This window comes from Engystomops pustulosus, chromosome 6 (assembly GCF_040894005.1).
Source record: "Engystomops pustulosus chromosome 6, aEngPut4.maternal, whole genome shotgun sequence".
Taxonomy (NCBI): Eukaryota; Metazoa; Chordata; class Amphibia; order Anura; family Leptodactylidae; genus Engystomops; species Engystomops pustulosus.
The window spans coordinates 29,709,578-29,726,441 of record NC_092416.1 but is presented as its reverse complement, the minus strand read 5'-3'; the positions used below and the strand labels follow the sequence as shown (position 1 = coordinate 29,726,441).

The following is a 16,864-nucleotide window of genomic DNA, read 5'->3' as shown; positions in this document are numbered from 1 at the left end:
TGCTGGCTCCTCCCTCCTACAATATGACATCACGCAGGTTTATAAGAAGCTGCGGAACTAAGAATCCTTTGAGGGTTTGTTGTAGGTGTTGGAGGTAAGTCCACTGTGTCCTCAGCTCCTGTTTTGTCCTTCATTTTCTTCTATCATGTCTCCTCCTCTTTAGTAATGGCCACTTCTTTCGTTTTCCTCTGTTGTAGAGTTGGTGCTGGAGAGTTATAGAGTGAGATTGCGGTAAGTTCATCTTTCCTGTAAATGTACAATGTCTTCCTGCAGCCACCACTAGGGGGAGCTCTCTGTATGCAGGTCCCTCTGTATATAATAATAGCTGTATAAATCTGTATGAAGTGAGCGCCTCCTTGTGGTGGCTGCAAGATGCATATTAAGAACTAGATGTGGCAAAACCCCTCTAGAGTTTTGCTCTAGAGCCCTTTAAATTACTGATAACTGTGGACAATAGCAGGGAAGGGTATTGAATGTAGTTTTATAATAAATTGTATTTTAGGTCTCCATTGGTACCTTTTCTGGGTTCATGAACCTTTCATGGGTGCTGTAGATGGTTGCTATATACTGGAGTCTTGATGATCAGATATAGTATAAGGGATAATGAGAGAGGACTAAAGATGATGATGAAAAAATAAGCCAAAAATAGAGGGAACCCTAAAGTATTCACATCTTAGGTTGAGATATTGCGTAGTAGTTGATGATGTCTATTATGTCTCCATGTGTAGAGATCGTACAGGATATTCTGGGCACTAATTATCTTTTTTTGCTTACAGAATGGATGACTACGAGGCGATTGAGGAGGCAGAGGTGGAGGAGTTGGTGATGGAGGAGGATAATAACATCGGAGCGGAGGAGATGGAGGAGATTTACATCAGGCAGGAGGAGAGTGATGAAGAGGAGGGTTACATCGGAGATGAGGAGGAAGTGGAGGAGACAGGAGTGGAGGCGATTTACATCAGCCAGGGAGAGAGTGATGAAGAGGAGGGTAACATCGGAGAGGAAGAGGAGGAGGTGGAAGAGACTGAAGTGGAGGTGATTTACATCAGGCAGGAGGAGAGTGATGAAGAGGAGGGTTACATCGGAGATGAGGAGGAGGAGGAGGTGGAAGAGACAGGAGTGGAGGCGATTTACACCAGGGAGGAGGAAGTGACCGAGGAGGAAATTAACAGCAAGGAGGAAGAAGAGGAGGAGATGGCGATGTAAGTAAATCAGTAACTAATTTCATTATTTACTTAGGATAGGACATAGAGTTGCAGCACTTCTCTATATAACAGACCACATCACAATTTGCATTTTCCAATGAGCTCTACACACATGAAAGCAGTTGCTATGGGTAACAACTTCACCTTTAATTTCCTCTAATTTTTATAAATCTCCCCCATTGTGTAGAGGAAAGTCCAATCTATAATATGCATCATATAATCTCCTGACCTTCATATTCCCCAGCGTCACCATGATACATAAAACAACAGTAGAGGAAAGACCCCAATATCTATCCCAGTGTAACACAGGACATAAATCCCTAAATCTCTTCCTCATGCAGTCCCTTCCCTTGCTTGGTTGAACTTGATGGACAAGTGTCTTTTTTTTCAACCATATAAACTATGACATAAATGAGCAATGGTCTTGTACATGATCTGATTGGTTGTATCTATGGGAATATATAGTGACGTCAGATTGTATCTTGTCTATGACTGAGAATCTCCTGCCCAGTGTATATCATGTATCTCATCATATTCCCCAACAGGTGGTGGAGGCGCGTGGCCATGTCTGACCAGCCAGTACGGTAATTACATGACACTACTGTTCTGTATAAGATTCTGAACTTATTATAGATATTTATTATAATTTGTAAATTTCTATTTTGGGAACCAGTCATGTTAGGTACAACATAGTGGACATGTGGGGTATATGGGGAATATGGGGGACATTAGGGGTATATGGGGGACATGAGGGGTATAAAGGGGATATAAGGGGTAAATGGGGGACATGTACAGGGCAATTCCAGTAACCAGCGCTGTGTTTTCTATTTTAGGATAAGAACAGTGATGAAGTTGACACCATTTACACTTGATACCATGTAAGTTTACGATCTCACAAACTTTGTTACTTCCTATAAATAGTATTTTTCAGTTACCATCGCAAAGTGAATTATTGTGGTTCATCCCATTCTGTTATATGGAAGAATATAGAACCACTATAGACAATTCTTATCCATAATCTGCACCAAAAAGTGGTTAAAGAAAAATCTGATTCATTAATAAAGAAATAATTTATGTTTTGTATCATATAGCGAGGAGGAGCAGACTCCACAGGAAGAGGAGGAGCAGACTCCACAGGAAGAAGAGGAGGATGCACAGGAAGAGGAGGAGCAAGTGCTTGCAGAGGTGGAGGAAGTGAGTCCAAGAAGGTGAGTGCAGAGCTCAGATATTATAAAATGATTACAGACTATATACTGTATATATACAAAGTACCGATAATCCTACATTCTTCTCTCTATTTTCTGTTATAGACCTTTAGGACAGGAGGTGATGGAGGCCGGGGCGAGTGAGGAGTCTCCCCTGTAAGTATGCAAAAGAAATAGGACTGAAAGTATATTGCTGGAGTGCACAAAGGGGTCACATACTTTTCTGTGTTGAGCTCTGGCACTCAGAACATAACCCAGAACAATATCAATGTATAGAACCTCCTAGACTGATCCTGGGACACGTCCTCCACCCATGTTATGGAGATGGTTTATCTACTTATTTTTTTCCTTTAGGCCAAGACGCAGGTGGTGGAGACCAAAGTGTTTGCAGAACAGCAGCAGCAAGAAGAGGTAAGTGATATTTCTCCTGAAGGGGTTTTCCCAACAAGTTAGGCCCTATCCACTACATCGGCAATGTCCGTCTCCATAGAGATGTATGGAGCAGAATGGTCATGCACGGCCCTCTGCTCCATCAATCTCAGGGTGCGACAACAGGTCTGACAGAGGTACCTGGGACCCCATCTGACCCCTCATTTTCGTGATCTGTGGGGGTCTCCTCACTGAGACCCCCACCAATCTGCAAGTTAGGCCCTAACTTGTTTGGTGGGAACACCACTTTAAAGAGTCTTGCAAATGTATATTGTGTGTAAATTGCTATTCTTGTGCAGGAGGGTACCGGGTGTACATGGTCTAGCACCAGGGTCTCCCCTAAATGTTCCTATGCAATGACATATTAATAATGAAATATTATCTTTCTGCAGCAGAAGCAGCAGCAGGGGAGAGAGAAGACCTTCAAGGTAAATACACAACTTTCCAAAACTCTTTTTACTTCTATTTTGAGGCGAAATTCAGATGATGGTACAATGTCTCATGGTCTTGTCTCTTGCAGGTTCCTCAGATTCCTCCTGTGTTGCATCAGCATAGACACAGTAGAGTAGAAGAACCATGAAGAAACAGGAGGAGGACAAGTCCCTTGGCACTGCCTTCTGTAACAGATCTCCAGATGCTGCTACTCTCACCCAGACATTAATGGGATCCATGGTAAGTCTTCTCCATGTAATGGTGCTCTTTTCCCAGGTGGAAGACTCCCAGCATCATAAGGATAATGGTAGAGGGTCTTCACATGCGGACTCACCAGTAACAATTTCTCCAGGTCTTGTCTCCTGCGGGTTTCTCCGTTTCCTGACATCCAGACAAGATGGAGTAGAACTATCAGATCCCTGGTTCTGCCATCCTGAAGGAAGACATGAACAGCATCATTTATCACCGGCCTTATAGATCTAAGATCTTCTGTGTCTTCCATTGGATAGAGCCATTAACCATCTGTTAGTCTGATCCTGGGATGTAATTTTTTCTGCGTCTGATATGTTGGAATTGATCTGAAAGAGGAGAGAAGTTCTGCTCCACTCATCAGGAGTAGACTTCCAGCTTAGGATACAGGAGAAAGACAAGTCCCCTGCCTTCTGCAAAGCCCACCTGACGCTGCCCCCCTCACCGAGACATCACTGTGATCCATGGTAAGACTTCTCCTTGGAAGAGTCCAAACAGCTTCAAGATGATGGTAGAGGGTCTCCACATCAGGGTCCACCAGTAACAATTTCTCCTGGTCTTGTCTCCTGCAGATTCCTCCGGTTCCTTCTTTGCTGCTGCCATTTAGAAACTATGGAGAAGAAGTTTCTGATGCCTGGTCCTGCCATCCTGGAGGAAGACATGAACAGACTTATTCCTATAGAGAGACGACTTGGACCTGGACCCAGCACAGATGTGTCATCCTTAACTGCATTCACTGATAACTATACTACATTATATAAATTTTAAAAAAAAATAAAGCACTAAAATAAAATGAAGGAGTTTTTCAGTCCTTTAAACAACATTTGAAAACGTCCACTGAGGGTTATAGTTGCTTCGCTGTCATGGAGCCCCCGCAAGATGTATCTGCATCACATCCATGATCTCCTGAAGTGTAACAGTGACTTATGTAGCAGATCTGGGTGTGTTATGTCACATAAATAATCCTACAGGACAGTGAGAGGAGGGATAATTGTGCTGTGTTACATAAGGGGCAATCACTAACAGAGTTGATAACAATTGCTTGTTAGAAAGGTCAGCAGCATTCATTGAGGTGAATTAATACAACCAATTTACATCTCACATCAAAGTTGATTTTATGGATGATTCCATCACACAAGGTCATGAAAGAAAAAAACGATCTAGAAGGTGTTCAACTGCTTGACAACATAGCGGTAGTGGTTTATAAGGTCAATTTCTGCTGACATTATTAATACCAATATAAGTATATAGGATCAAAATAGTCATAAATAGTAAATCATACACAATACCACCGACTTCAATGAAATAATTGTACAAACTTTATTAACACAAGATATGGCCATCAAAAAATACCAATACATACACTAAAATCCACAAAAACAGAGATGTGGCGATGGTCTCCAGTATTCAAATGTATAACAAGCAAAGTAACCTATTTTGGCAGTAAACAGTAACATTACCCACCCGGGTGTTACCAAAATTCCAAAGATAGTAAGGGACCACCACCATAGCACCCCGACGTACATTTCGCTGTCGCTTCCTCTTTGGAATTTTGGTATAATGCAACACCCGGGTGGGTAATGTGACTGTTTACTGCCAAAATTCCTCCGGTTCATGCAAATAAGCAAATGCAACATGCATATAATTTGCATACATGCAAATAAGGCCCTCAACCTGTTAGAACCCATCTAGTGAGGGTTATGTACAGTGAGATACTCCAGGATAGCATCTGCAACACCCCTCCCAATACATGCAAATAAGGCCCTCAACCTGTTAGAACCCATCTAGTGAGTCTGATCAACTCATAAAGAGGGAATTCAGTAAGTCTTAGGTTATCAGCAGCTGTAGATTCTGCCTGAACAGGCAAGCATAGCTTCCAAATAAAAGTGAAATAGAAAAGTAATACGGCTCACCCTGATCTTTAGCAAGTCCTCACACATGGGTGAAAATCCATAAGGAAATCCTCAATCCTGCAGAGTTAGGTGCCATGACTAAGAGCACCTAACGCTCGAAACGCGTAGGCAAAACCTCTGCCATGTCCTCTGCAATTTTAAAATGAAGAAATAAAGAATACATTGCTTTTTAAGAAGTGCCGCGACCCTTTGTTACTTTGGATAGCTCCCAAATGTCCCGGATTTGGCGGGACAGTCCCATTTTTTTAACCTCTGTCCCACCTCCGAGGGCTTCCCCTGACACAATCTCTTTATTCAATTCAATAAATTAATTTGAACCCACATCCTCTCAGACTCCACATGCAATAGAGATAGACAGAGCCTCTATCCACTAGGCTATAAGCTTAGTGGATGTCAATAAAAGGATTTTATGTAACTAAGAGTTTCACTGTTACATTGTGACACACTGGTATATAGAGAAGGATCTTCTCAGAGATTATTATTGAGATTGAGTTAATTACTATTGATATTATTATTATTGAGATTATTATTATAATTATGAAAATAGTAATAATGATCGTCTCCATGATAACAATAATAATAAAAATAATAATAATAATAGTTGTCTCAATAATTACAATAATAATCTCTGAGAAGATGTATCTCTGTACACCAGTGCATGGAGCCTGTGTCACAGTATAACAGTAAAAGCCAATAGCCTAGTGGAAAGAGACTCTGTGTCTCTGTTGTCGTTGGAGTTTAGAGGTTTGTGGGTTCACATCCTGAGCTGGGCTAATTTTTTTTAATTATTATAGAGAGGATTATAATTATTATTATTGAGATGATTATTATAATTATGGAGATAATTATTAGTAATAAAAATTTGGGAAGTGGCCAAGGCGTGATTAGGGGTGTGGCTTAGGGGGAATCGCCGCGGTACGCATAGCGTGCAGCCATTTTTCCCTCTTTCTATTCCGGAAATTTTGGGAGGTATGGGCAAGGGTTAAGTGGATGTGATTCTTTCTACCATTGCACCATGTAAGATGGAGTGTGATTGGAGAGTAGCTGCCACCTGACCAGGTTAACAAAACCCCTGGACAGGGAAGGGCTAGGTCTCTTCGGCCCGGGTCTTACCACAAGATCAGATCTTCAAGCACAAAGGAGAGAAACAGTGTCTGTGCACCACTAGCACTGACACACAGCAAAACCCAGGACTCATAGCTGCAGCATCCACAGATTGGACACAGCTAAATCCCAGCCTGCATACACTACCATGCTGGTGCATCATTCCTGAGGACCACTCTCCATGACCACTCCAGTAATCCGGAATCTGCCCCAGAATCATTTAGGCCGTTGCCTGCAGTCTGATCCCTGGATACGGCTGTATCACCACCACGGGCTCCGCATCCATTACCCAGAGACATATCTTACATACACTAAGGGCTGCCCCAGGGAGAGCCAGTACATCAGCCTGTCCCTCTATATTTCTTGCACACACCACCTGCTGGAGACCTGCCAGGCTGTAGGACAGCCCTCCGGTCCCCATACCAAGCACCGTGACCACAGCGCGCCTAGGCTGCAACCGCCTGTGAGACAAACTCACAGGTCTGTAGTTTCCAGGATTGCTTTTTGATCCTTTTTTGTATATTGGTACCACATTTGCTATGCGTCAGTCCTGTGGAGCATAACCAGTCTTCCCGGAATCTTCAAATATTAAAAATAACGGTCTGTCTATCACGGTACATAGTTCATGTAGAACCCAGGGGTATATGCCATCTGTCCCCGGTGATTTATCTATCTTAGTGGTTGTTAGGCGGCGCCGTACCTCTTCCTGGGTTAAACTGTTGACATTCCAAAAAGAATTTACATCATTCCTCATCATGACTTCCACCAGGGGATTTTCCTTGGTAAAGACAGTCAAGAAGGCGACATTCAGTAGATTGGCCCTTCCAAAACATTTCAAAAAGACAGGATGTAATTAATAGCAAGTAATCTTTATTCAGAAATTCATAAGGTTAAAGACAAATAAAAAGCACTCCAGTGCATAATTCCAATAGCTCACATGACAAAAAAGTCTGACATAACAGACTATCAAACCAACATGTAATAATGAAAAGCCAAACACTATAGGCCAGGAAGCATATTAGCATAATATCACATAAATAAAATACTGCATATTCCCAGCCTACATATGTAAATACATAGTTACCTAAAGTGCATCAAGTGTAAAGTCTCAGGAGCTAGAGGAGATATATCCCCATGAGTATCGCCTGTTTGCACAGGCTTCCTCAGGGGTAAAATGAAGTATGGCACAAGCCCAAGACCATATATATAGAGATAACTCGCCCCCAGATATGGCTGATAGCAGGTGCAGTGCCAATGGCGGGCATTTGTGTGTGTTCCAAGTAGAGGAAGTACTAAGAAGCACTTGCGCATCAGCTGTAATGCCGAGAGTTGCTCCGTGACTGAAATTTTTTTTACTGCGTATGCGCCGGTTTGCTGAGGTCCGAGCGACACAAACTAACCCTGTTCGCATCAGTCCTTAGGATAGATCTCGGGTGCGTGCGCCACAACCAGTCGTGTAACATTATACGGCGATAACAGACAACATAATACTGCATAGAAATGAAGTTTATACAAAGGAGGACAAATAAAGAACGGAGCGTATATCTCACAATAATATGTTGGTGCAGCCACTCACTTATAAAATAGAGTATATATAGGTAAAAGACAGCGGATGCTTAAATCAACGGTACACAAGCGCTATATACAACTACATAATGTCACAGTCTATGGGAATAGTACCTTGGGACTAAAGTCAGTGGACTCCCTGGACCGCCCCGGGGGATAACAATGTTAGCCGCAACCCGGGAGCGGAGTCTAAGTGGACTCCTGGTCTTCGCCAGAGCCCGCCACAAAGCGGGATGGACTTGCTGCGGCGGGAAGCCACCAGGTCGCTCCACGGGTGCGACTAGGCCCGCGGTGGCAGCCAAGATAGGGACACAGGGCAGGCAGGACCACGGGAAGGCAGGACCACGGGAAGCCAAGACCTCGGGATGGCAGGACCTCGGATGGACGGCTGGCAGGACCTCGGAGGGACGGCTGGCAGGACCTCGGAAGACCACAGGATAACCGGACTGTCTCAGGATTACAGGACCACCGCAGGATTACAGGACTGCCACAGGACAAAGGGACCGCCACAGGATTACGGGAACGCCACAGGAACACGGGAACGCCACAGGAACACGGGATGGCCACAGGAACACCACGGGAACACCACCGGAACACCACAGGAACACGGAAACACGGAGGTGTCTGAAAATGCTCAGGAAACTCGGAGGGGTCTGTAAACGCTCAGGGAGGCTTGCTCTTCAGTAGAATGACATGAAGATCTGGCAGGGGATGCGGGGGGTGGCCAGGCTATATAGCAGAGCCGGGATGCCAGCGGCAATAAGGATTCCGGGAGAGTCGGGCGCGCACGCCCTAGCAGCGGGAGCGCGCGGCCTGGAAGGAAGGAGGCGCGTGGACTACAGGCCGGGACCTGAGCAGAGCCAAGAGCCTGGAGAGGTGAGTACAGGTGAGGGGAGTGGGGCAGCACATACCGCGGAGCCCCGGTGCACCCGAGATCCACGACATGGGGAGCGGGGAACAGCGGAACACGGATGCCCCCACCATCCAGGACATGGATCTCGGGGTCACCCATGACACATAACCTGGGGATCTCCTGTGTATAATGATATATGTACAGCTGGTATAACCTGGGGATCTCCTGTGTATAATGATATATGTACAGCTGGTATAACCTGGGGATCTCCTGTATATAATGATATATGTACAGCCGGTATAACCTGGGGATCTCCTGTATATAATGATATATGTACAGCTGGTATAACCTGGGGATCTCCTGTATATAATGATATATGTACAGCTGGTATAACCTGTGTATAATGATATATGTACAGCCAGCATAACCTGGGGATCTCCTGTATATAATGATATATGTACAGCTGGTATAACCTGGGGATCTCCTGTATATAATGATATATGTACAGCCAGTATAACCTGGGGATCTCCTGTATATAATGATATATGTACAGCTGGTATAACCTGGGGATCTCCTGTATATAATGATATATGTACAGCTGGTATAACCTGGGGATCTCCTGTGTATAATGATATATGTACAGCTGGTATAACCTGGGGATCTCCTGTATATAATTATATATGTATAGCTGGTATAACCTGGGGATCTCCTGTATATAATGATATATGTACAGCCGGTATAACCTGGGGATCTCCTGTGTATAATGATATATGTACAGCCAGCATAACCTGGGGATCTCCTGTATATAATGATATATGTACAGCCGGTATAACCTGGGGATCTCCTGTATATAATGATATATGTACAGCTGGTATAACCTGGGGATCTCCTGTATATAATGATATATGTACAGCCGGTATAACCTGGGGATCTCCTGTATATAATGATATATGTACAGCCAGCATAACCTGGGGATCTCCTGTATATAATGATATATGTACAGCTGGTATAACCTGGAGATCTCCTGTATATAATGATATATGTACAGCCGGTATAACCTGAGGATCTCCTGTATATAATGATATATGTACAGCTGGTATAACCTGGGGATCTCCTGTATATAATGAAATATGTACAGCTGGTATAACCTGGGGATCTTCTGTATATAATTATATATGTATAGCTGGTATAACCTGGGGATCTCCTGTGTATAATGATATATGTACAGCTGGTATAACCTGGGGATCTCCTGTATATAATGATATATGTACAGCTGGTATAACCTGGGGATCTCCTGTATATAATGATATATGTACAGCTGGTATAACCTGGGGATCTCCCGTATATAATGATATATGTACAGCTGGTATAACCTGGGGATCTCCTGTATATAATGATATATGTACAGCTAGTATAACCTGGGGATCTGCTGTATATAATGATATATGTACAGCTGGTATAACCTGGCGATCTCCTGTATATAATGATATATGTACAGCTGGTATAACCTGGGAATCTCCTGTGTATAATGATATATGTACAGCTGGTATAACCTGGGGATCTCCTGTGTATAATGATATATGTACAGCTGGTATAACCTGGGGATCTCCTGTATATAATGATATATGTACAGCTGGTATAACCTGGGGATCTCCTGTATATAATGATATATGTACAGCCGGTATAACCTGGGGATCTCCTGTATATAATGATATATGTACAGCCGGTATAACCTGGGGATCTCTTGTATATAATGATATATGTACAGCTGGTATAACCTGGGGATCTCCTGTATATAATGATATATGTACAGCTGGTATAACCTGGGGATCTCCTGTATATAATGATATATGTACAGCTGGTATAACCTGGGGATCTCCTGTATATAATGATATATGTACAGCTGGTATAACCTGGGAATCTCCTGTATATAATGATATATGTACAGCTTGTATAACCTGGGGATCTCCTGTATATAATGATATATGTACAGCTGGTATAACCTGGGGATCTCCTGTATATAATGATATATGTACAGCTGGTATAACCTGGGGATCTCCTGTATATAATGATATATGTACAGCTGGTATAATCTGGGGATCTCCTGTATATAATGATATATGTACAGCTGGTATAACCTGGGGATCTCCTGTATATAATGATATATGTACAGCCGGTATAACCTGGGGGTCTCCTGTATATAATGATATATGTACAGCCGGTATAACCTGGGGATCACCTGTATATAATGATATATGTACAGCTGGTATAACCTGGGGATCTCCTGTATATAATGATATATGTACAGCCGGTATAACCTGGGGGTCTCCTTTATATAATGATATATGTACAGCCGGTATAACCTGGGGATCTCCTGTATATAATGATATATGTACAACTGGTATAACCTGGGAATCTCCTGTATATAATGATATATGTACAGCTGGTATAACCTGGGCATCTCCTGTATATACCGTAATGATATATGTACAGCCGGTATAACCTGGGGATCTCCTGTATATAATGATATATGTACAGCTGGTATAACCTGGGAATCTCCTGTATATAATGATATATGTACAGCTGGTATAACCTGGGGATCTCCTGTATATAATGATATATGTACAGCTGGTATAACCTGGGGATCTCCTGTATATAATGATATATGTACAGCTGGTATAACCTGGGGATCTCCTGTATATAATGATATATGTACAGCTGGTATAACCTGGGAATCTCCTGTGTATAATTACAGCTGGTATAAATAGTAAAATAGTTATTTATAGTAAGAACAGAATAATATCATGTGTTGTATTTATTGGAAATTTTATCTTTTTGCCATGATGTCAGAATTTCTGGATGAAGATTGCAGGTGCTTGTATTAGTCTTGGCGGGGGTGACTGCTGATAGCGCTGGATCCCTCGCACCATGTGGAGGCGTCTGGTGATGTCAGCCAGGTATATAGAGGTCGCAGCCCCTGACCTGTCTCTTCTGAGATGTTGAGTCTTCTGGTAACTGTGCTGCTGGCTGCCGGAGGTAGGTATTATTAATAACATCTTTCTTATATTTGCTGTTTTGCTTTTGTTTTTCCACTTATTGTTGCCATTTCTTTCTGCAGCCACCCATGGCTGTGGGGTGCCCACCTACCGGCCCCTCTCTCGGGTTGTAAATGGAGTTGATGCAGCTCCGCACAGCTGGCCCTGGATGGTAAGTGACGGAAAGTGCTGCCATTTAAATTTTCTCCTATGGCAGCAAAAAGACTAGAATCAGCCCTGTCTACCACATAATCCCTATTCCTGTCTTCCAGGTATCGCTGCAGTATCTGAACCGGGGTAACAACTATGTCCATACCTGTGGAGCCAGCCTTATCACCCCGCAGTGGGTCCTGACTGCAGCTCATTGCATCACGTAAGTTATTTCCATCTTTCTTATGGGCAGAATTGGGTTTGTGCTCTTATGTGCAGTAAGTAGAAGAACCAGTAAGATCCCTAAACATTGTGGTGTATGGTCCTAAAATATACCAAGCGGTCGTATGGCTGCCAATCATTGTTGTACATGACAGTACATGTAGTCACTACTCAAAATTGCTGTATGATACCATAGAATACATCAAGGGGCAATGCGATTGCTTAACATTGCATTATGATATCCTCCACCAGGGGGCAGTGTGATTTTTGCTATGTAACTATAATACTGTGGAGGGTAGTAAGATTGCTGTACAACACCCCAAAATACACCAGGGGGCAGCATAAAGGTTGAACATTGCTATACATGACGTTATAATACAGCAGGGGGCAGTATTATCATCGATTGCTGTACCTGACCCTACAGCAGGGGGCAGTGTGTATATGGGTGCAGGACCTATAATGATTATGGGGCAGATTTACTTACCCGGTCCATTCGCGATCCAGCGGCGCGTTCTGTGTGGAGGATTTGGATCTTCCGGCGATTCACTAAGGTAGTTCCTCCGACGTCCACCAGGTGTTGCTGCTGCGCTGAAGTTCATCGGAATGCACTGAACTTCACCAAGCCAGGCCGAGTGCAGGTAAGTGCGTGTCCAGCGTCACTTTTTTTTTTGTAAATGCAGCGGTTTATCCAAATCCGTCGGGTTTTCGTTCGGCCACGCCCCCCGATTTTCGTCGCGTGCACACCGGTGCCGATGCGCCACAATCCGATCGCGTGCGCCAAAAACCCTGGGCAATTCAGGCAAAATCGGTGAAAAACTGAAAAATTCGGGTAACACGCTGTATAAACACGATTCGGGCCCTTAGTAAATGACCTCCTATGTCTTTTGGTTGCAGCTTTAAAAACACCTATCGCATAGTTCTGGGGGAACATGACCGCAGCGTGGAGGAAGGCAATGAGCAATACTTCCATATTAACGATAACGACATCTTTGGCCACCCCAAGTGGAATGCTGAATGTCCATGGTGTGGGTAAGTCCTGTTCTTCTATTCCTACATCTTCATAATCAGGATGGGAAATAACATGTTGATCAGTGGGGACCCAACTATGAGGGCCCACCTGATAACAAGAATGGGGCCCCCTATCCATCTAACAAATGAATTGGCCCCTTATCCCTCTTAACACTTACTTTGATCCCATCATCTGTGGGGGCGGAATGGTTGGTGGACAGGATGCTTATGCAACATCCCCCACCGGGGCCTAGCCTTTTCTTGGGGCCTGGAGACAGCCAGGGCGCAGAATACTGGAGTGGCTGGCGGTTTCGGCCTAGGCACGCTAGTGTCACGGTGCTTGGTATGGGGTCCGGAGGACTGTCTCGCAGCCTGGCAGGTCTCCGGCAGGTGGTGTTGGCAAGAAATGATATGGAGGGAGAGGCTGATGTACTGGTTCTCCCTGGGGCAGCCCTTAGAGTCTGTAGTATGTGTCCCTGGTAGATAGATGGGGCGCCTTTGGTGGTGATACAGCCGTAGCAGGGACCAGACGGAGGCAATGTTGTGCATAAAAGTAACTTACAGTTCTTTATTCGAAGCAACGGTAACAACACACCAAACGATTCTGTACAAGTGCAGTACTGGAGTGATCTTGGAGAAGGAACCTCAGGAGTTGTGTCACCAGCCTGGATGCAGGGGCAGGCTGGGATGTAGCTGTGTCCAATCCTGGAAGCTGCAGCTTTGTCCTGTTTTTCCTGTGTCACTCTGTCTGTAGTTGCTGAGGCCTAGGAGCTTCTCCTGTGGTGAGAGCCTGAGAGATCTGCTCTCTCTGAAGTTTCTGGAACTCTCTCCTCCTGTGTGGAGAGCTGGGCCTAAGACACATCTGCTCACTATCAGAGCTGGGCCTGAAGAGACTGACTCCTCCCCTGACTAAGGGTTTAGTTAATCCCTGGTCAGGTGGTCTCCTCCTCCAATCACACTCCAGTTGACAGTTAAGTGCATTGAGGCATATCATTGGATGATAACAAGAAATAATGTTTAACCCTTGTCTATCCAGGCAGAATCTACCGCTGCACAATTACCTAAGTATATATGTAGTGTCCTGCAGAGGAGCTGATCAGACTCACTACCAGGGGGACACACATATAAGGGGCTTATTCGCAACAACTCCTCTGCCTTGCATTGTCAGGGATGTTGCACTTATATGTCTTTTGTTTCCTTCAGTTATGATATTGCGCTTGTCAAATTGCCACGTGCGGCAGAACTGAATGACATGGTCCAGTTGGGCTGCCTGCCGGCCCGAGAACGCCTTGTCTATGGGGGCCAGGAGTGTTATGGCCCGGGCTGGGGGCGCCTTTACAGTAAGTGATCAGAGGTGGCAGCGATACATATAGATCATGTATAAGAGTGCCCTTATGTAATTAACCCTTTCCTGTACTATGTGTCCTGTACAGCCGATGGCCCTCAGTCCTTGATCCTACAGCAAGCGCTGCTGCCCATCGTGGACCACAAACAGTGCAATCAGCCTGACTGGTGGGGAAACACCGTGGATGAGTCTCTGATCTGTGCCGGAGGATACGGCCAGGACAGCTGCAGTGTAAGTGATGTGATGGGAGAGATTAGATAAAGGGAACCTGTCACCAGGGACCTCATTTTCACTAAAGACAGGTTACAGAAGCCCATCACACCTGCAGTGTAAATCTGCCTTTCTGCCTTCTCTAAGCATTTGTATTACAATATAATTGTGTGTTAGATTAGTTGATTATAGATCCACTTTTTCAACCACTGTAGACCCCAGGAAAGCTGAGGCCATGTTCACACTTGAATTCACATTTGAAACGCGTTTACATTATGTTAACATGCGGACAGATAATGATTGTTGACCCCCTGTTCTGTTTGTGACCAGAGCGACTCCGGGGGACCCCTGAACTGTCAGGATGCAAGCGGCCGCTGGTACATTGATGGGATCGTCAGCTATGGGACTATGGTATGCAACCTCCCGAAGAAACCCACCATATTCACCCGCGTGTCACTTTACCATGACTGGATGGACGAGGTGAGCGCATCCTATTATAATATGGCACTGGGAGGGGGCAGAGACATCTAGTGCACTGACAATTCTTATATTTCCAGATAATCACCAACAACTGAGCGACAGCGATGCACCTGGACGGCCGACATCATGATGTATGAGAACGGCTACACAAGACCCCAACATTCCTGATCCTACACAAAAACTCACTTAATAAAATAAAAATCAATATTTTAAAAGAAAAATCATCTTCTGCCTTTTCTTCTTTATTATTTTTGGAATAGTGCAGCTCTGTGCTGCAATAGTCACAGCACAGAGCAAATATGTGAGCAGCACAGATTATTTCAGGAGAATAGCTCATCAGAGAATAGAGAATAGAGTTTAATCCTTTAATGGGAGTGAAGTGGCAAGTGGCAAGCAAAACCACTAGATAACCAGATAATCAAAATTTACTTTATTTAACAACAATAATAACATCACAGAACATGACAAAAGTTCTTAGGATGCTACATCCAGGTGTTCCCCAAGACAAAAGCAGCAAAATTTAAATTCTTATAGATAAAGTGCAAGTGCAGTAATAACTTCATATATATATATATATATACACCCATAGGGAAAGATCAAGTTACTGTGCAAAATGTGTATAACCTGACTTAAAAGGCTAAACTCCCCAATAATCTGTAACCATCTGCTGGCAGGAAGTAATGAGTGTCTCTGAGCTCCGTGCAGGGGGCGTGGCTTCAGCCACACAGAAGAGACAGACAAACTCAGCTCCACAATCTCAGATAAAAATCTAAGGCCGATGGCACACATGGCATTTTCAACCTGATTTTGTTCTCATTTTTAGCAGTCGGTTCAAAAACGCATGCGGTTTTTGAAAACGCAGCAGTTTTTTGACCATTTTTGAACGTTTTCCAATTATCCTTATGAAGATAATTGGAAAAAACGAAAAAAAACTGATGCATTTTCAAAAACACATGCATTTTTAATGGACTGCTTAAAAACTGCCCACAAACGGGTTCAAAAGATGGTCGCAACCCGACCGTAAGTTACTGGGTCGTGTCTAGAGGCAACTGAAATCTGTGAAATGCTGTATTTTTGTTAATAACAGTGAATTAACCCCTTAAGGACGCAGCCATTTTGTAGCTTAAGGCTCAGTCCCATTTTTTGGATTCTGACCTGCGTCGCTCTATATGGTTATAACTAGAGATGAGCGAGCACTAAAATGCTCGGGTACTCGTTATTCGAGACGAACTTTTCCCGATGCTCGAGTGCTCGTCTCGAATAACGAGCCCCATTGAAGTCAATGGGAGACTCGAGCATTTTTCAAGGGGACCAAGGCTCTGCACAGGGAAGCTTGGCCAAACACCTGGGAACCTCAGAAAAGGATGGAAACACCACGGAAATGGACAGGAAACAGCAGGGGCAGCATGCATGGATGCCTCTGAGGCTGCTCAATCGCACCATTATGCCAAAATTATG

At 44.0% G+C, this 16,864-nt stretch overlaps 2 protein-coding genes across 3 annotated transcripts; both read left to right on the top strand.

The window, feature by feature from the left end:
* On the top strand, positions 1–4,266 carry LOC140065629 (uncharacterized). Of its 2 annotated transcripts, XM_072113211.1 has the most exons (12): positions 1–94; positions 198–231; positions 777–1,202; positions 1,751–1,789; positions 2,039–2,083; positions 2,297–2,413; positions 2,516–2,566; positions 2,765–2,821; positions 3,232–3,267; positions 3,360–3,511; positions 3,624–3,987; positions 4,093–4,266. In XM_072113211.1, exons 3-10 carry the CDS (start codon positions 778–780, stop codon positions 3,406–3,408), a joined length of 819 nt encoding a protein of 272 aa, XP_071969312.1. In that variant the 5' UTR covers positions 1–94; positions 198–231; position 777; the 3' UTR covers positions 3,409–3,511; positions 3,624–3,987; positions 4,093–4,266. The 2 variants fall into 2 exon arrangements, with proteins under 2 accessions (XP_071969312.1, XP_071969311.1); XM_072113210.1 differs by lacking the exon at positions 1–94 and having other exon boundaries at positions 130–231.
* Positions 4,267–11,845: 7,579 nt separating this feature from the next.
* LOC140065628 (chymotrypsin-like elastase family member 3B) lies at positions 11,846–15,621 on the top strand. Its single transcript, XM_072113209.1, has 8 exons — positions 11,846–11,992; positions 12,075–12,163; positions 12,264–12,364; positions 13,258–13,392; positions 14,575–14,711; positions 14,805–14,947; positions 15,257–15,406; positions 15,484–15,621. Exons 1-8 carry the CDS (start codon positions 11,953–11,955, stop codon positions 15,499–15,501), a joined length of 813 nt encoding a protein of 270 aa, XP_071969310.1. The 5' UTR covers positions 11,846–11,952; the 3' UTR covers positions 15,502–15,621.
* Positions 15,622–16,864: the final 1,243 nt, after the last annotated feature.